Source organism: Salminus brasiliensis, chromosome 25 (assembly GCF_030463535.1).
Source record: "Salminus brasiliensis chromosome 25, fSalBra1.hap2, whole genome shotgun sequence".
Taxonomy (NCBI): Eukaryota; Metazoa; Chordata; class Actinopteri; order Characiformes; family Bryconidae; genus Salminus; species Salminus brasiliensis.
Window position 1 is genome coordinate 3,916,271 of NC_132902.1, and position 21,417 is coordinate 3,937,687.

The 21,417-nt window shown below is 41.9% G+C and overlaps 1 protein-coding gene across 1 annotated transcript; it reads right to left on the reverse strand.

Annotated features, from left to right (window-relative positions):
• Nucleotides 1-15,251: 15,251 nt before the first annotated feature.
• Nucleotides 15,252-20,399, reverse strand: LOC140547744 (B-cell receptor CD22-like). Its single transcript, XM_072670879.1, has 6 exons — nt 20,259-20,399; nt 18,107-18,332; nt 16,445-16,666; nt 15,964-16,296; nt 15,662-15,883; nt 15,252-15,565 (listed from the first exon to the last, which is right to left on the reverse strand). Exons 1-6 carry the CDS (start codon nt 20,397-20,399, stop codon nt 15,252-15,254), a joined length of 1,458 nt encoding a protein of 485 aa, XP_072526980.1.
• Nucleotides 20,400-21,417: the final 1,018 nt, after the last annotated feature.

The following is a 21,417-nucleotide window of genomic DNA, read 5'->3' on the forward strand; positions in this document are numbered from 1 at the left end:
AAGTCAGGAGCCCTTCAGAGCGCGTGTTTTTAAACATGGTATTTGAAACAATAAATGAGTCCTAATATATTTGTGCATATAGTGTAAATGATGCAGTAAAGATGAAATTGGATGAAGTTTAAAGTTTGTTGTTAAAAGAAGAATATCTATAGTGACCAAAAACACCAGCTGGTCCAACTGGACAAGTGATCTTTAACAGCCCTCACAGCATTTTACTTGAGGCAGGAAGTTGTAGATGTTGAAGTCTGTGTCTACTGATAGTTTTACAGTGTTGTTTGTGGTAGAATTGCTGTTTCTGTTTAAGGAACAGTAGCTTCTCTGCTTATGGATGTGAAAGGAGATTCTACAGAAGGTAATGTTAGCTTCTTTTCTGTAACCCAGCCTAACTGTCAGCTCCATACTCCAGATCAGAGCGCGGCTGGTGGCCTCTGTGCTGAATGTGGAGCTCAAGGAGGCTGAAAGCTGTGACTGCCTTTCTGAATGTTAAGACCATTGTCTGCAATATTCAATTTAATTCAGTTCAATTCTAATGTATTCATACAGCACTTTTCACAACTAATGCTGGGAGCAGACAGCAGGGGGCAGCTCAGTACAGAGGAGAGAGAAGAAAGGGTTTGGGAGTATGAACAGACTGGTGAAGGGTCTGTAAATATGTAGATTAGAGACAACAGTAAGGATCAAAACCTGTAATCAGAGCAGTGCAGAACAGTGTTAGTATGGAAACAGGCTACATCAGCAAAGAGTTTAAGAAGTTCCCTAAGACACTGTGTGATAAACCATTGAGAGACTTACAGTGAGGCAAAAAAGTATTTATTCAGCCACTGATTGTGCAAGTGTAGCATAACCTTTGTTGGCAATGACAGTGGTCAAACATTATATTTTGGCCCATTCCTCCATGCAGATTTCCTCTGGAGCAGGGGTGGTGCTGGGCAACACAGACTATTAACTCCCTCCACAAATTTTCTATGGGGTTGAGGTCTGGAGACTGGCTAGGTCACTCCGGGACCTTCTTCGTTGCCTGAGCAGTGTGTTTGGGATCACTGTCATGCTGGAAGACCCAGCCACTTTCCATCTTCAATGCTCTCAAAAGTTCTATTTTGGTTTCATCTGAACACATGATATTTTACCAATCCTCTTCTGGATCATCCATTTGCTCTCTGACAAACGTCAGACGGGCCTGGACACGCCTGGCACTGCAGGATATGAGTCCCTCTAAGCGTAGTGTGTTACTGCTGGTAGCCTTTGTTACTTTGGTCTCAGCTCTCTGCAGGTCATTCATCAGGTCCCTCTGTGTAGTTCTGGGATTTTTGTTCACTGTTCTCTTGATCATTTTGAGATCTTGCGTGGGGCCCCAGATCGAGGGAGATTATGAATGGTCTTGTATGTCTTCCATTTTCTTACAATTGCTCCCACAGTTGATTTATTCACACCAACCTGCTTGCCTACTGTATATTCACTCTTCCCAGCCTGGTGCAGGTCTACAATTTTCTTCCTGGTGTCCTTCCACAGCTCTTTGGTCTTGGCCATGGTTAAGTTTGGAGTCTGACTGTTTGAGGCCAACAGGTGCCATTAATACAGGTAACGAGTGGAGGACAGAAGAGCTTCTTAAAGAAGAAGTTACAGGTCTGTGAGAGCCAGAAATCTTGCTTGATTGTGGGCAAATACTATGGTGGCCAAATACTTATTTTCCACCATAATTTACAAATAAATTCTTTAAAAATCCTACAATGTGATTTCCTGGATTTTGTTCCTCATTCTTTTCTCTAAGTGTACCTATGATGAAAATTACAGACCTCTCTCATCAAGTAGGAGAACTTGGACAATCAGTGGATGACTAAATACTTTTTTGCCCCGCTGTAAAATCAATGTGGAATTTAACTGGTAACCAGTGCAGGGATGAGAGAGAAAGTTTCTAGCTCTGGTGAGCCCTCTAGCAGCTGCTTTCTGAAGTAGATGAAGCTTTTTTAATCATTTGCATGAACGTTCAACCAGAAGAGCATTACAGGAATCCAGTCTAGAGGTTATAAACACATGCACCGGCTTATCAGCATCATTTAACATACAATATGCAGTCTGTCAAAATTACATAGATGAAAGAAGGCAGTTTTAAAGATATACATGTTAGAAACACTTCATTCTCTTCTTCAATTCAGTTTATTTTACAATCATATGTTTTATGTTCAGCACATTTCATTCATTTATTCATTCATTTATTCATTCATTACCTTTATTACCTTAGTACTTTCTACTTTTTTTAATTTATCCCCTACCCTATTTATTGTTTAGTGTCATTTTCCTTTAGTTTAAGACTGTGTTCTGTGTTTCTTTGTTACTTGTCATGCGTGTTGCTCTCACCAAGACAAATTCCTTGTATGGGTAACATACTTGGTGAAATAAAGAGATTCTGATTCTGATTCTGATTCTGATTTCATTCAATGAGAAACTGATTTAAAAGCTTCATGTTTTTATTCTTCTGCACTGTTTTTATCATTTACTGTTATTGGTTAGATTTACTGATATTTATCTGTTTCTGCTTCACCTTGTGTGATTTATTACTCTGAACAGTGTTTTACAAAAAGACCATCAGAAATAAAATTGTGAAGCAGCTTTTGGTTTAGTTTTTAATGCTTATTTCTTCCTGGTTCCTCCACTGTGCAGCATCTGCTCTTCTACAACACTGCAGTGGCAGCAGGGAGAGGATGGAGCTTTAAAACATGAAGAGATGATTGAGCACAGCCTACAATAATGGATTAATGCTTTACAATCTGAACAATAATAAAACCAAAGCAGAGAATCAACCAACACATCATCCAATCACAGATGTAATGACCTGATCTGATCACTGGGGGGCAGCAATGTGTGAAGACATCAGATGTCCCTGCTGCTCTACTGGGCTTCAGCTGGAGGAGCTCATTTACTTCATCTACTGCAGAAAGTTACTGCAAAGCCAACGTGGTAAAAGCAGCTCATCCATTTCAAGTAAAGAAAGATTTGAACGCTTCAGCAAGAGGAACTTTTAGCATGTCCGCTAAAACTACGCCTGGGTTCTACGACTTTTTCCACAAGTGCTTTCATACACAGCTTCTTATTCAGTCAAAGCAGCTCAAATTAGCAACTAAACAGCAGATCAAACGACTCACCTCTGAGTGAACACAGCTGTCTCTGGTTAAGGTGTGTGTGTTCAGCTCATGGGGAGGTTTACCACAGACGAGTCCAGAGCTGACTTTTTCAAATGAGCTGTTGTTTTTGGAAACGGGGAGAAAACAGCCTCCTTCAGTCTGTCAGGCTCTCTGTGTCCCCCAGACACATCTTATGACTAGAACTGGAGCTTCACCTTCAAACTCTATCCGCGGAAACAGGAGCTCGAGCTGAACAGCGCTGAAGGAGTCCTGCAGAACAACGGTTGCTAAGCAGTGATTGGAGGGTTAAGAAAATAAGGCGGGGCTTGAAGGGAGACAGCGCGCTGTGGAAAGTGCTAAACTCTCATTAAAGAAATCAAATCTCAGCAAAATCTGCATTTAAGCCCCAAATTTAGCTCCTAGATATGAAGAAAGACCAGAGAATCAGCAGAGTGATGAGTGTTTACTGTAGTTCTGTTAGTAATCCCACTGTTTTTAGAATGGAGCTGGAATCTGATTACTGCCTTTTTCCTCTGGAACTGGACTTTTTTCTATCCTGATTACAGAAAACTGTTACATGCATTGTGTTTCCAGCCAACCCTGGATGATACACTCCTAATATTTCACTCCTAATAGTGTGGAGGCAGCAGAGAACCACGCTCCAATTTGTGACGTCATAATAGAGACACGCCCACGTAACGTTCCATATTTGATGTCTGGTCTCTCAGTACTGTAATCAGTAGATGTGTGACTGTGGAGGAGAGCACATCTCAGAAGACTTCTCATCAGGATCTACAGGAATTACTTCCAGAGATGAAGCCAAACAGTCCTGAAGATGGACCCATTATTCTTGCCCCCTCCCTTCAAGAGAGCATCAGGAGGAAGCGGCAGGAATACATGGAGAAAATGAGACTCATGATGGACGACCCAAATGTGGGCGTTCAGGAGTCCCGCATGGACCCTTCAGCAACCTGCAGTTTGCCTCCTATAAGGCAGAGGGTCCGAGTTCAAGCCCCACAGGTTGTGAAAGAACAGACTGAGGACCTGAAATTTCCTGTTCTTCACACCCCTGTCCCTCCACCTGCTGCTGCCAAGTCCAGGAACAGGGCCTATGGGAACTCTTTTTCACTTCAGGAGTTCCTTTCACGCCCCCTGGTCCACACACCTGTCCCTCCAACTGCTGCCAAACCCAGCAGATTTCCCAGACTGAGGGGGCTGAACATGGAGACCAAGGATGACAACAAGACCAATGGGAACTCCATTACTCTGGAGGAGTTCCTTTCACGGCCCTTGGTGCACACACCTGTTCCTCCACCTGCTGCTGTCCAACCTAAGGTGGATAAGAAAGAGTCCAAGGCCTACGATGCACCAGGTGAGTTCCAGTACTGAAAAATTAGTCTTTGACCTAGAGTATTTACATCTCAGGAGTCTCATGTATCATCTCCACAAACTTCATACAGCTCAGAAACACAATGTCTTTAAATTAGAAATTGAATGAAATGAATTAAAATAGTTTAGGTGCTCTAACCAGGTTCATTTAATCACAGGTAGCAAAATCCCCAGGTGGGTAGGCCTAGGTAGGAGTGAGACTGGACCTAGGCAGGAGAGGAGGACAGGATGTCAGATGGACACTGCAAGAAAAACAGCTGCTCCAGATGTGTCTGTAGTTAGACAGAGCAGGGGAGCAGAAACCAGCAAGGAGCCTGTCAACAACAGGGCTGTTCCACACCTTGCTGAAGGTAGTCAGGGAAGAGGAGAGGGGCTGGAGATCCCAGCCCTGACTAGTGAGCAGCCCCTTGACCAGCCTGAGCTGGCACTCAGCCAGGCATTTAGTCTGCTGCAGGATGAGGAATGGTATGTCTTTAGTGAGCTGGAGTAGACCCACCACCCTTCCACTGATCATTCAGAATTAAGATCCAGTTCTAATGGAGCAGTAATGTGTTTTAGATTAGTGCTCAGACTAGAGTTAGAATAGCTGAAGTTACCTGAGAATATACAACTAAAATGCTTTGGAGTATCCAGATAAAATTAGTGATGGAATCTTCTAAACATCAGAGTCTATAAAGAGTCTGAAGAGAATTCCCAATGATCTCCATCTACTGCTGCTCCTCTGTTGTTAAATGTTCAGTGTATTGACTGAATCAGTCTTCATCATTCCTGCTGTAATAACACCACCTTCCAGACCTCATTCTAATGTCTTGCTTTTGAAACAGGGAGAGGAAGATGGAGGGGCTGAAAGTGCTGCGCGCTCTGGCGGAGCACCATGCCGAGGTTCTTCTGTCTGAGCTACATGATGTCTGCTTGGCCCTCATCAAGGAGGTAAGACCCACACTTCATACACACTCTGGACAACAGCTTCTGTAATGACATTATTCTAATTAATGCTAAAGCAAGTGTCAGTGGTTGAGTTAGAGACAGAGGCTCACTGTGCTTCTTTTGTCCCCACTGTCTCAGGTGAAGAACCTGCGCTCCATGGTGTCTCGTGCCACCATGACCACCCTGTCCCACCTGTACGCCCATCTGCAGCGGAAGATGGACAAGGAGGTGGAGGGCACTGCCTGTGTCCTTCTGCACAAGGCTGGGGAGTCCAGCCACTTCATCAAAGAGGACGTGGAGGTGGCCCTCAGTACGATGGTGCAGACCTGCTCGCCTGGCCGGGTCCTGCACGCTCTACTGGCTGGTGGATTCAGGTAAACATCACATTCCATATTCATTAATAGATTTGAACTGTAAACTAAATGAAGTGGTTATGTGATCAATATCAGTGGTCATTCTAAAGACACAGTACAAACTGGCAGCACTGATGTACGGCTAAGTCTCTTCCTACATTTTGGAGAAGATCTTGCTAGAAGGTGAGTCTAGAGTTCACCTGTGTGTAAACGCTGGATGTGTATCTTACTGTGTTCACTCTCCTCTCTCCAGCCACAGAAACGCAGCAGTGAGAAGATGCACTGCACTGCATCTGGAGAAGCTCTCTTACAAGTTGGGGGCTTCTCGTGTGCTGACCAGCAAGAAGGAATTCACCAGCAGGTTCCTGACCGCCGTCAGCAAACTGGCCCTGGACTCCGCACAGGAAGTGAGGTAAGCAGTTGCTTGTTTTTACACCTATTGGGTCAGAACTGCACCCATCAGCATGTTTTCTTCACCAGCCAGCACTGAAAATGACCTTTTATCATTCTTCCTCCACAGACTCCATGCTCGAAACACCCTGAGATTTCTGGGGAGCCACGAGGACTGTGTGAAGATGGTGGACAGATTCGTGTCATCAAGAGACAAAAGATCAGTCATGGACATCATCACCAAGAGCAGGTAAGAAGAAGAAAGTGATCTTTAAACAAATGAAAAATACACTTTATGATGATCAAAGACTTTATTATTATTGAGTTTGATTATTAATGAGGTTTTTGTCTCCTTTTTTAAATATACAGATGAATCCAGCAGAAGAATGAAGAACAGCTGCTCCAGTGATGATCAACAGAGACGTCCATCATTTTTAACATTTCTGCAGAATTCAGTGGTTGAGATGTAAGTAAAGTCATTCAGAGTGGTTTGGTGTGAAATGCTCCGTTCTAGAGAAACTTACAGAGTCAGAACTGTTCATAGTGGAGGTGATGGGAACCAGACGTCTGAAGAGTGGAATGCCTCTAAAAGCTCCATCAGCGAGTGTCCTCTCTCCCGTGCCGACGAGAGCTGAGCTTTTATGCTGCGGGTGCTCCTTCCTGAACAAGCAGCAGCTGTCTGTGATCAGAGTAGAGAACCCAGCATGAACGGTCAGACGATCCAGCAACCCCACCTTCCTCTCACCACAGTCCCCCTCTTAGAGTCCTCTTAGAGTGCACCCTGGCGTCAGGGCAACCATTGGGGAGTCCGGTGAAGGGAGGCGGAGTCACTGTGTGACATGGTTGCCAGGGAGACCCAGCGTGCTCTGTCCCGGGTCCCACTGCTGGTGGAGGTTCAGGCAGGGCCGGGTGTGGATCATTGTCTGCGTGCTCCAGGTCCTCGGACCACGTGCAGCAGCAGCAATATCCCTTCTCTGTGTTGTTGCAGTCCTTGTCTCAGTGTTTCTCCTATAGGCACCACTCACACCGCCCTTCAGACATCAGGTTCCTATCACCTCCACTGTGAACAGTTCTGACTCTGTAAGTTTCTCTAGAACGGAGCATTTCACACTAAACCACTCTGAATGACTCTGTTTACATCTTAACCTTTTAATTCTGCAGGAAACAGCAACATCTAATAAACTCTAATTAAACTACATCAGTCTCTCTCTCATCAATAGAAGTTTAGTACTGGAGCTAAAAAGCTAATCTAGGTGAAGTAATGACCAAACACGGATTTCCACACTCCACTACTGTTTCAGCATGTCAGTGTTTATAGATACCAGTATGTCCTCAGAATAATACTAAAACTCAGAACTACAGCACCACAGAGACCATCACTCCACCTCTGTTAACGCACCTGGTTCAACGCAGCAGCTTATTACTAAGCCTTCATTAAATCAATCTGCAGCTCTGAGGAGGACTAAAGAACATTTATCTGAGCAGAACCTCAGTTTTTCAGACCTGCTTAAAAAAGGCAGATTTTAATGCAATGTTTTAAACAATCAATCCACAATAAACTGAATCATAAAGAATCTGAAAACAGAATCTGCTTTGTTATGATCACCAAACTCCTCTCCTGTGTGTCTTTAAGCTGGTGCTGCTGATGGTGGAGAATACAGTGATGTAGCACAGCCGTTTATCCTTCATTTCTGGAGCATTTCTCATCTCTCAATGAGGACGAACAGCCTGGAAACACACACCCTGATATATATATTCCAACTACAGAAACACACACACACACACACACACACACACACACACACTTGCAAGCAAGGAAACTGCAGACCTACTGTCAGAGAGTCATAATCAGACATTGTGGTTGCAGGGTTTAAGGAAACTAAACACTCATGCAGTGTAAAACACACACACACAAACACACACACACACACATATATATATATATATATATATATATATATATATATATATATATATAAACTGTAGACGTACCTGTAGAGTATCATAGTCTGAGCTGATAGTGGTGGGGTTGAGAGCTGTGGAAAGACACGCCCAGTACGGAAACAGGTGGCACCAGGAGCCAGTAGGAAAGTGAGAGTTTTACTCAAATAGGTTGTATTCCACACACAACCCCACTGTATATTACTGACCCAGCCCAGCTGACTCAGTTACTGGACTTGTTGGGAAACATCAATATGGGAGAAATGATTCAATCCAACATCAGTGAAGTTTATTTTTGTTTGTGTGTTTTTAAGCTCACATGGACCAATCACTGTCCATTTACTAATGTCAACCGAATAAACTCAATTATTATAAGCTGATTCAACAAAGATCTGTAAAATGATCACAAACGCTCACCAAACTCAAAACAGTTGAATAATATGTGGGATGTTTCCAGTTTTACTGCACCAGACTTCATTTATTTGGGTAGAAACAGCATTTAGGATTACAGTAGACTTCATCATTTTATGAGAAATGGAGAGATTAGATTTCATGTTTATATTATTTAAATATTGATATAGATCGATTATATATATTTATTATATTTATAGATTCGTGCCAAAACACTCAGACCTGCTGCACGGACTGCACTGACCATAGGCGACTCCGCGGGGGTTGAGGGGAGGATGCAGATCCTTTAGCGCTGCTTCTCACTCTGTGCACTTCACATATTAGCAGTTGCACTCTTACACTCCTATAGGTCACCATAGCCCAGTCCCAAATCACACCCTACACTCTGCAGTTCTCCTCAAAGTCTACTCTTTTTGGTGTCAACAGCGAGCAGCGCAATAAGTCAGGAGCCCTTCAGAGCGCGTGTTTTTAAACATGGTATTTGGGACACAGCCCATTTCTCCTCCTTCATGCCCTCGTCGCGCTGTCAGTCGACAGTAACGTGAACACCATGGACATCACGAGATATTTGAAGAAGAGAGAAACAGCCAGTCCCCAGGATCAGCCGGAGAACACAGTGCTGTTTCAGCTTCATGTAGGTTTAGAAGGACAGCAGTATTTACAGTAATAGAGCTGTAGATGCTCACTGTAACGGTATGAAGGTCACTTTAACGTTAGACTGATGTCAGCTAGCAAGCTAATGTTACTGGTACAGATCATGGTGATCCGCTGTTCACTAGCTAGCAAATGTGGAGATCAGTAGGACCCTCTGGAGCTGAATCCTATAACAAGTAATACCTGAATAATACCGGTTTGTAGGTGATGTGATTATTATTAAATAATAATTAGTAAGTCATTTAATAATCTTAATAATAATAATAGTAATAATAATAATTTGTATTTATATCATTTAAATATCGATATGTTTGATATTGTAAGAATATAAATAATTGTTTTTGAATAAATATTAGAAAGTCATTTAATAATCTTATAGCACGAACACAGCAAATATTTAATATATGTAGTATTTTTATTTATAGATTTATCGTGTTAAAGTTACAGCTATTCAAGTATTGTTACAGTTAGTAAATTGTTATTATTATTTATAATGAATAATTATTATAATAATTAATCATAATAACAATAAATTGTAATTTTCGTGTAGTTAAATGTGTAACGACTGGTGAAAGTGTTGCTGATCGGATTATAAACAGAAACATAGGAAGGAAGGTGTGTATCTGGTACAGTTTGCAGTGTAGTGGGTGAGTAGATTGTAGTGATTATTAACCATAATAATTATTAGTGATTATTAACCATAATAATATCCATAATAATTATTAACCATAATAAAGGCACCACCTCCCACCCCTTAGCAAAGGCACTAGTTGGAGACTACTGGCTCTGGTATGCACTTTGACTTTTTTTCTTTGTAATTATTTTATTATATCATAGCACGAGAACAGTAAATCAGATGTTTTAAATGATTGTATATGGTAATTATTTCATTAATAATTGTAGTGTTTTACAGGGGCGATTGTAGGCTTAGAGGTTTAGGGGTGCTGAGTAACCAAATGAGAACAGCTCATAAAAACTACATGACAAAGTCATTTCGGACTATCAATCAGAATAGTTCACAAAACTTAGTTTACAAATGTATTAAGACATTTTATTAAAAGTAAAATATAATAAAGGATAAACTCTCTCTCTCTCTCTCTCTCTCTCTCTCTCTCTCTCTATATATATATATATATATATATATATATATATATATATATATATATATATATATTACCTGTTCTTCGATGATCAGATGGTGGATCATTCTCAGCACTGCAGTGACACTGATGTGGTGGTGGTGTGTTAGTGTGTGTTGTGCTGGTTCAAGTAGATCAGACACAGAATAGCTGTTGGAGGTTTCTTACACTTTACACTATAACTTTAACACTATATTATCCTGCTCTTTTTCTCCTCTCTCTCTCTTTCTCTATTCTCATTTCTCCCTCTTTGAGCTGCTAACCAATTATCAAATACAACAAACAAACAATGAGTATTTCATCTCAGAGAAAAATAAATAGATCCATATCAGTTTGACACATTTTACTTATTGAATATTGAGCTTCTGTGGGCTAGGGTGACCAGATGAGAGTGAGAGAGATTCAGGGCATGAGACTGTGTCCTGACAGAATCATTATAATAATGTAGATCAGACACACCAATTCTAATAATCAGTTTTCAATATTATTATGATTATCAACAGATTCTGAGCGTATGATCAAGATCATGTTGGCCTTAGACTCTCACCTGAACCTGCCTCTTTTTTCTGGAAAAAGAATCGAATACTCATAGCTGACTAGCTGACCACACACACACACACACACACACACACACACACACACACACACACACACAGTTACGTTATAATATCATCTCTTCATATCTGATCATTCTGCAACATTAATTAGTTATTACACATACAGACAGCACTACTCTTTTACACACAGGCCAACCAATGCCACCGCAGCTTCTCTCACTCCTTTTAAAATTGAAGGTGTGTGTGTGTGTGTGTGTGTTAAGAGAAAGAAAAGGCATTTTCCTGGTATCAAGTCAGATCTGATCTGTCTGTAAAAATGGGTTAGCTACGTCCCTGCAAATACTGCTGATAACATTAGATCATATCTGACTGATTACCATTAATCACACTTATCACACACACACACACACACACACACACACACCTTCAGTTACATGTTGCATCCCAGCTGCTAATTCACATATTTGTGACATCACCACATTGTATTTACATGCTGCCTAGTGTCAGGTGGTCAGATCATTCCTTTACATCTCACTGCTTCTCTCTTACACACTTACGCTCTGTACACGATCACAACATATTTACACAAGAGCGATGTGCAGATTTCAAAAGAACAACAGTATGTACGTGTTGAATACATTTATATTTCATATATATTGGATTATATATTGATTGTATATTTGAACAGAATGGAGTTAAGGAGCTATATGCATTTATATGGAGTAACTTATCAGACACAAATTTGCTACAGAGAAATGCATAAAGATTAAGGTGTCCAGTTCTCTATACTGTCCACATGCAGTGTAGGCTGAACCTTTAAATTCTAGCCAAACAACCCAGGTAGGTTGAGATTATTATTATTAATAATAATAATAATAATAACAATAATAATCCTATTATTATTTCCTGTAATGTTAACACAATATTTGATATATTTGTCATGTCAGCTGTGTTTATGGTTATTACATTTTTTTATTATTATATAATTATTATATTGTAATAATAATTATATTATTATTATATTGTACTATCATTTAAAATAAAATTGAAGCTCCAACAGTTTCTCTGTTCATGATTTTACTATTTTAAATAAGCTCTGATAAAATGACAGTAAAGCACAGGTAAGCAGTACTAACTACTCTAAGATATGCTAGAGTTTCTGGGTCCTAAGCTCAGTAAGTACCAGTGCCAGCAGGGGGCAGAGCCGGTCCATTACTTACAGATCCAGCACCTTCACCACTGGACTGACCACTGGTCTTTTTAACCTCTTATAAGCTTCATAAGTTTAGAGAAACACAACAAGATCAAGTTGTGACCATACCTCCTCTTTCTTCCCCAGATATTCTTTTTGGGATGTAAGAAATGCGTCTGGTGTCCTGTCGGTTTGTGCTTCCCTGTCGAAGCATTTATGGGTAAAGATGCCTAAATGAACCAGCAGCTGAGATCATTAAGAAGACTAAAGCATACGATCATAGAAAGCTCCCAGCAGAAGTACAGGGAGGATATCTGGACAGTAAATCACTGAATCAGAGTAAATATGAGGTCAGAGTTGAAAGGGATCGGTTTTGTATCTTTATAAATAATGTTGTAAAAGCAGCATCTTATGACTAGAACTGGAGCTTCACCTTCAAACTCTATCCGCGCTGCATCTGGAGAAGCTCTCTCACAAGTTGGGGGCTTCTCGTGTGCTGACCAGCAAGAAGGAATTCACCAGCAGGTTCCTGACCGCCATCAGCAAACTGGCCCTGGACTCCGCACAGGAAGTGAGGTAAGCAGTTGCTTGTTTTTACACCTATTGGGTCAGAACTGAACCCATCAGCATGTTTTCTTCACCAGCCAGCACTGAAAATGACCATTTATCATTCTTCCTCCACAGACTCCATGCTCGAAACACCATGAGATTTCTGGGGAGCCACGAGGACTGTGTGAAGATGGTGGACAAATTTGTGTCATCAAGGGACAAAAGATCAATCATGGACATCATCACCAAGAGCAGGTAAGAAGAAGAAAGTGATCTTTAAACAAATGAAAAATACACTTTATGATGATCAAAGACTTTAGTATTAATGAGTTTGATTATTAATGAGGTTTTTGTCTCCTTTTTTAAATATACAGATGAATCCAGCAGAAGAATGAAGAACAGATGCTCCAGTGATGATCAACAGAGACGTCCATCATTTCTAACATTTCTGCAGAATTCAGTGGTTGAGATGCAAGTAAAGTCATTCAGAGTGGTTTGGTGTGAAATGCTCCGTTCTAGAGAAACTTACAGAGTCAGAACTGTTCACAGTGGAGGTGATGGGAACCAGACGTCTGAAGAGTGGAATGCCTCTAAAAGCTCCATCAGCGAGTGTCCTCTCTCCCGTGCCCACGAGAGCTGAGCTTTTATGCTGCGGGTGCTCCTTCCTGAACAAGCAGCAGCTGTCTGTGATCAGAGGTAGAGAACCCAGCATGAACGGTCAGGCGACCCAGCAACCCCACCTTCCTCTCACCACAGTCCCCCTCTTAGAGTCCTCTTAGAGTGCACCCTGGTGTCAGGGCAACCACTGGGGAGTCCGGTGAAGGGAGGCGGTGTCACTGTGTGACATGGTTGCCACGGAGACCCAGCGTGCTCTGTCCCGGGTCCCACGGCTGGTGGAGGCTCAGGCAGGGCCGGGGCTGGATCATTGTCTGTGTGCTCCCAGTCCTCGGACCACGTGCAGCAGCAGCAATATCCCTTCTCTGTGTTGTCGCAGTCCTTGTCTCAGTTTTTCTCCTATAGGCACCACTCACACCACCCTTCAGACGTCAGGTTCCCATCACCTCCACTGTGAACAGTTCTGACTCTGTAAGTTTCTCTAGAACGGAGCATTTCACACCAAACCACTCTGAATGACTCTGTTTACATCTTAACCATTTAATTCTGCAGGAAACAGCTAAATCTAATAAACCCTAATTAAACTACATCAGTCTCTCTCTCATCAATAGAAGTTTAGTACTGGAGCTAAAAGGCTAATGAAGGTGAAATAATGACCAAACACGGAATTCCACACTCCACTACTGTTTCAGCATGTCAGTGTTTATAGACACCAGTATGTCCTCAGAGTAATACTAAAACTCAGAACTACAGCACCACAGAGACCATCACTCCACCTCTGTTAACACACCTGATTTAAAGAACATTCATCTGAGCAGAACCTCAGTTTTTCAGACCTGCTTAAAAAGGGCAGATTTTAATGCAATGTTCTAAACAATCAATCCACAATAAACTGAATCATAAACATTAAATGTCAATAAGATACAAACATGTTTCAAAGCATCCAGAGTCTGTTTCTACTGAACTGGCAGAATTGACTGATTCTGGAACAGTCATTTACACAATGCAGGAAAGATCAGCTGGGAAACAAGCTGGGAACAAAGGTAACAAACTAGTGGACTGTTCCTTTAAAGCAGAATCTGCTTTGTTATGATCACCAAACTCCTCTCCTGCATGTCTTTAAGTGCTGCTGGTGCTGGTGATGGTGGAGAATACAGTGATGTAGCACAGCCGTTTATCCTTCATTTCTGGAGCATTTCTCATCTATCAATGAGGACGAACAGCCTGGAAACACACACACCCTGTTATATATTCCAACTACGGAAACACACACACACACACACACACACACACACACACACACACACACATTTGCAAGCAAAAAAATAAACTGCAGACCTACTGTCAGAGAGTCATAATCAGACGTCATGGTTGCAGGGTTTAAGGTTGAGTATGTGTCACTGGGAGAGTCTCCAACACACTGGAGACAAAAAAGAAAACTAAACACTCTGCAGTGTTAAAACACACACACACACACACATAAAAACTGTAGATGTACCTGTAGAGTATCATAGTCTGAGCTGATGGTGGTGGGGTTGAGAGCTGTGTATGTGGGGTCTGCAGGATTTGGGGTCTTTTAGAGAGATGAGGAAAACACAATTTATTCAGCAGCAGCTTTTAGGAGGATGTAGAGAGAAAGGAAGTGAAATCCTCTCTCAGTACCTGAATATGTGTGTCTCTCTTGGCTCCTCTCCTCCTCCTGATCACACAGATTAAACAAAAAGGCCAGTTAGAGTTTTGAGTTCTGTAGATCATAAAAGCTTGTATTTGAGGTTAAAGTTGAGGTTAATATGATGTTTAATGCAGTTTCAGAGATTCAGAGATAAATATAAACAATACTGTCACTCACTTAATGCACAGAACAGCAGTGAGAGAGAGAAGCAGAACAGGGACCACTCCAACAGCTCCCCAAACAGCTCCCCAAACAGCACGCTGCTCCAACAACTCAGCTGAGTGTTTGAACAGAATCAGTTCATTCATTCTGATCAGGAGAACAACATGTAATTCACCAGTAATTACACATCCTGACTGAACACAGTCACTGCAGACTGCTGCTTACGTTTCACATCCAGATAAACGGGTGTAGAGCTGTGATGTCCTAGCTGGTTGTGAGCGGTGCAGTAGTAGAGTCCGCTGTGCTGGGAGCTGATGTTGGTGATGCTGTAATTCTGGCCTGTTGTCAGCGGTGTGTCTGCAGCTGCTCTCTGCTTAAACCAGGAGTAGGAGAGAACAGGAGGGTCTGCATCACTGCTGCAGCTCAGAGTAACTGACTCTCCCTCCACTCTCTCTCCAGAGGGAAGCAGCACTGCTCTGGTGTTTCTGGGACAGTCTGATTGGAAAGTTGGTAAATAATCATGCTACAGTTATTAGTATTAACACATGATAGAAGATTAGATTATTAATGAGTGTAAAAATGTCCACTCACACACTGGAGGAGAGAGGAGGCTCTCATGGCCTTCAACAGCACAGCTGTAGTTGACCACTCCACTGACCACAGCTACAAAGCAGGAGGCAGATCTGCAGTGAGACTCACTCTGTCCGTTCTTGTACCAGATGTAAGTGGGGTTATTGGGCAGAGTGCAGGTGCTGCTGCAGATCAGTGTTACTGTCTGTTCCTCTGCAGCAGTTTCCACTTTCACCTGCAGGCCTGTGACAGACTCCCATCAATGTCTTTACAGCTCAGACACAGATTAACACTGAGAGACAAACATAACACACGGCTCCTACCTGTGACAGAGAGAGAGACTCCAGCAGAGCTGTGTGTGTGTTTCCAGTAGGGGGCTTTAAATCGGAGGAGATATTCTGCTGCGTCGCTCTGTGTGAGATGGTTCAGTCTCAGTGTGATCATATTCACTCTCTCACTGAAAAACTCCACTCGGCCATCTGCAGGACTCAGCTCTCTGTCCTGTGTGTGGAGTCTGATGTACCAGGCAGGCTGGGGGTCAGGCTGCTGACGAGGGAAGGTGTAGTATCCGTGGATGTCCACTGATAAGCCAATCAGAGTGCAGATAGTCTGTGTGGAATAAGAAACACTCCAGCAGCTGCTCTGGTTAAAAACACCTGAAAGAAACAAAAAGAAATTAAAAATCAATCAGTTTTACAATCAGAAATGCTGAAACATCAGCGTCTCATATCTACTGGATATCACTGAATATGAGTTTACTGTAATCAGACAGAAGGAGGGAGAAGTTTACAGTGAGGTTCTTACAGACAGCAGGAGAGCGGAGCTTCTCATATCCTCTTACAGCGCAGGAGTAGCTGCCTGCATCCACAGTACTGTCATGCACATAAAGCCATCTGCTGTACCTGTTAGATAAAGGCTGTCCGTTCTTGTACCAGATGTAAGTGAGGTGGTCAGGCAGAGTGCAGGTGCTGCTACAGGTCAGCTTCTTTCCTCTACTCTCTGTGTCTGACACTGTAATCTTCAGATCTGCAGGAGAGTTTAAAAAAGGTCTGGTGTTCTTTTCATTTACAGAATATTAATAATTAATAAACTAAACTTATTTAATAGAGTGCAGCTCTACCTGTGACAGACAGAGTGACTCCAGATTGTCCAGTATAATTGCCTCCATCAGTGTAGAATCTGAATCTGTAGGTCTGAGCGTCTCTCTCTCTCAGGTCAGTGATTCTCATACTACAGTCATTCTGGAAGCTCTGTCTGTTCTGCACTCGTCCCTGATACTCCTCATCCTCTCTCACATCCACAGGTTCAGCACCAGTCTGCTTTTTAATGAACCACACTGATTTAGTCACTGTGAGTCCTCTAGGGAATTTATAAGAGCAGGAGAGATCAACTGATGATCCTTTCAGGGCACACACACGTTCAGCAGTGTAAGTCACACCCCAGCACTGTTTACCCAGCACACCTGGAACATACACACACACAATAAATGATACCAGTGATGAGCACTACACTCTGTGTAGAGTTGTCTTTTGTCTGTCTGTCTGCTGTGAAGTGACTCCATTAGTTTAGATTCCATTATAAAGATTTGTTTATTAATACAGTAAAGGATAAACTACAGTCAGAAATGTTATGGTTTACTTCAAACTTTACTAACTGATCTGGGAAATGTAAAAGTCTTGATAAAGAGATAAACTGTGTTATTATTTATATATTTTATCATTTAGGGTAGTGGCTGAGGTAGTGTCTAAGGACAGCTTATGCAGCAGGAGCACAGTTCACTGATGTTACTGTTGTTGGGTACAGTAGATGAATACTGTATGTTCATACAGTACTGAGTGTAATTACACTATTTAAATAAAGAGAACATTTTTAGATCCAGTAGTTCTTTATGTTCATGTAGTTGTTAGTACAGTTATCATACAGGTGCAGTTGTTACAGTGTAGTGTTTTGTATTCACTCTCTTTCTGGGCAGCACTGTTGTCTGTAATAGCTCTGTTTAGGAACTACCCAGTTAGCCAGCCTACAGAGGCTGTGTTTACTACTTTTCAACAAAATAAATAAAGACAAAATGTGTTAATTAGCCAAACTTGTGTCCAAACTTTTGCATTAGACTGTGTACTGTTATAAATAATGTCTTCTTCACTTCCCTGTAATTCAAACACTGTTACAGAAGCAGTAGCTCTAGCGGAACATGTGCCTGTAGCTCCAGAGGCTGCTGATCATGATCACATTTACACGTTTTTTTTCATCTTTTATATGGTTTTATTGTTTGAGTAAATAAGTGTTTGGGCAAAATACATTTTTAAAGAAAGTGAGCGTCCCCTTCAAAAATCTGTTCATACACCCATAGTAGTGAAATGGGTGAAATGGTTTAAAAGCTCTTTCTTTACTCTGCAGATCACTGACAGAACATGAAGGAAAATAATAACTAGATTATAGATCATCATAGTTTTTACTGAAACTTACACACTGCAGCAGACCGTTTCCGCTGACTGCTGATGTACACCTCACAATAGTAGCTGCCCTCATCAGATGGTCTGGTGGAGTCGAGCACAATGGAGGCATCATATCCAGAAGTCCGGTGCTGTCCGTTCCTGTACCAGTTGTAGTACAGGTTTGTACCGAGGCTGCAGGAGGAGCTACAGGTCAGTTTCACCTGCCTCTGTCCTACAGTCTGAGGATCCACCTTTACCTGCAAATCTACACACACACATACACACACACACACACACACACACACACACACACACACACACACACACACACACAAATTATATTGAAACATTTTTAAAATCACATCTAATGTGAAAGCACAGAGACTCTGAGTGAGCGAGTGTGTGTGTGTGTGTGTACCTGTAACAGTGAGCTGAACTCCAGATGAGGCTGATATCCAGTCACTGCTTGATGTTCTAAATCTGAAGTTATAAACTCCAGAGTCGCTCCCTCTCACATCCCTCACTGTCAGCTCACATCCATTCCACCATGTACTTACAGAAACTCGCGCTGAGAATTCTGGATCTTTGCTCAGGACTCGTTCTTCTCCATCAGAGCTGTGGATCCACTCTCTCTCTCTGACACTGGAGGAATCAGGTGTTGTATATGTGCAGGAGATTTTTACTGTAGATCCAGTAACAGCACAGAGACTCTGAGAGGAGAGAGTTACACTGTGCTGAGCCCCAACTCCTGCAACACACACACACACACACACACACACACACACACACACACACACACACACACACACACACACACACACACACACACACACATATTCAGATATGAGGGGGGGGGACTCTTGTGCTCTTTACTGGCAGAGTGACCGCAGTGTGGTTAGTACTGCTGCAGTTGCTATGGGTGACAACAGTAATGTGTGAAGTTGGGTGGTGGTACGATCATGTGATAACCACAGAGCAACAGAACAGTGTAAAATAGTGGATGTGGAGCTCAACATGGGTTAGAATACAAACACCCATAATGTGCATTTCTGGATGATTGGTGCAGTTCTATTGAATATTTGGAAAGATCACATTTTTGAAAAAGAAAAAAGGTAAAGGTAAAGGTGCACATATTTGTCACTGTACTATGTACAGCGAAATGTGTCCTCCGCACTTTACCCATCTGTGGTACTGAACACACACACATACACACTACTGAACTAGGGGCAGTGAGCATACACACATCCAGAGAGATGGGCAGCCAACTCCAGCCAACATCAACAGCTCAGATTGTGGCAGTCTGACCGAGGTGCATTTCTAACTGTAGTTTAAGCAGATTTGATGACGAACACATTTGGCAACAGTAATTAGGATTCTATCCTCTGACCCATGCTGTTCTCCAGGACTCACAACTTACTTTGTTTGTTAGATATTTAAATAAATCACAATTTTAAATGCATTCCACCAATTAACACTCAAATATCAAACATCCTCAAAACGCCACAGTGCTACAGTCTACAATCTAGAGACAAGAGAGGGTTGTCTGAAATGTACAGACGCTAAAATATTTACAATCCTCTTGTCGGAGTGCTAAAAACAAAGCTGTGCTGGTATTAGAGTGTATGGTATGCTCTGTGGCTATTGTGTGAGCCCATATGGTGACAAAAACAACCAATCAAAGCCAAGCTTATCAAATTATTCACAAGCCCTCCATAAAGGTTTTTTTAATCTGAGGCCAAAACACAGGATTGTAAATAGGTTTGTAAAACCACATCTGTCCCCAACCAAAGTCACATACTTACTATTTACACACCAAAGAACCACTTCAAATACTCCTGCTTTCTAATGCATTCTATTGCACCTTTAACCAGACTGGTGTGTTAATCTAAACACAGTTACTGTAGTAAAACACAAGCACATAAACACAGTAAAATGTAAAAGTTTACCTGCTAATAAGATGAGGATCACTGCTGCTGTAAAACCTCCTGACATCTGGTAAGACATGAACGCTGATACTCGAGGGTCTGATCAGTAGCCGATAGATTCAGAGAGTAGATTAGAGAAAATTTCACTAATAAAGAAGAAAAGAACAAACTCTGACTAAAATAAATGATCAATCAGACTCACTCTTTTAGCTCCCAGCTGTAACTGAGTTAATCTCAGATTAGTGTGCTGTTACTCACCCTGTCCTCGTACCTTCTGATCTTACTAGTGAGCAAAGCAGGCCGAGACCCGGAAGACGTGTTTGTGCATGCGGTCATCACACCACCTCCTTTAGCCTCTTCCTGTTGTTCACTCAAGAATACAAACACCTTCAAGTACATTCAGCTTTTCTCTTATTGCATTTAAAGTAGGACTTAGAAATGTCCTGATTTCAGGCTTGACCTCGCCTGTGTCCAGCATCAGACAGTACATCTGGACTTCAGTTCTCTGTCTCTGTGTTTAGGAGCTCTGGTCAGTCAGGTGTGAGATCAGTTCAGTATATAATCAGTAAGTGTGTATTAAAAAGTGCAGAAGTGTCTCTGTACAGAATCTGAACTTATTTTCAGTTAGAAAATCAATAAAATCATGTAATCTGACCAGGGGTGCTCAAAGTTCTGCATGCAGCTGTACACTGACTCACTAATGCTGGTATCTTTGGTAACTGGTCCTGAAACAGGAAGTCAAAGAGTCAAGAAGGTGAGAGAGCAGCTTTTCACACCATCAGTCATTAGAGTGAGAACATTTACCCTTCTTTACTCTCAGTCCCGTGTTCAACACATCAGTCGAACACACAGAGTGTCTGCAGTGACCGTTTAGCTGAAGCTGAGAAGCTGTGTATTCTTCTGGAATCAGTCACGTGACTGACGTTCAGTCTCGGCTCTTCCAGACTTTTAATCAATGTTCATAAACACTCCTCAGTTTTTACCAGGTGACTGACCGTCAATAATCCCTTTATTTTACTGGAGATTTTTAGAAGGCCAAAATCAGTCTGTGCTGATAAACCTGAACAGAGACTCTGAACTGAATTCTGGGAGTTCTGAGTGGTTGGGTTAGCTTTAGCTTTAGAGGTGAAACGGTGGAGAACATTTAGTTAAAGGTGTGAGCAGAACAAGCCACATCAGCCTTGTGATTGGAGAAGGAACTTCTTACATGAGCTGTATCCAAAATTAAGAGTCATTTATTCATAACGAAGTTATTTCTAGAGTCAAATCTTTGTTTATGTAGATTGACTCCCCACAAGAGACCCAGTTTAAGGCTTTTCAGGCCTCAGGGCTTCAAGGTCAGCATCTCCACACAGAAACTGTTATTGGTACATTATTGAATATTGAATGCCTGACCTTTCATATTCAAACTGACTAA

What these genes read in the sequence shown, in the direction of transcription:
- LOC140547744 (XM_072670879.1), bottom strand. Translation starts at nt 20,399, where the DNA reads ATGTACTTGAAGGTGTTTGTATTCTTGAGTGAACAACAGGAAGAGGCT. An exon ending in GAAACGGTCTGCTGCAGTGT is followed by an intron (nt 16,667 to 18,106) that starts GTAAGTTTCAGT and finishes ACTCTCCTGCAG; the next exon opens with ATCTGAAGATTACAGTGTCA. An exon ending in CCTCCTCTCTCCTCCAGTGT is followed by an intron (nt 15,566 to 15,661) that starts GTGAGTGGACAT and finishes CTTTCCAATCAG; the next exon opens with ACTGTCCCAGAAACACCAGA.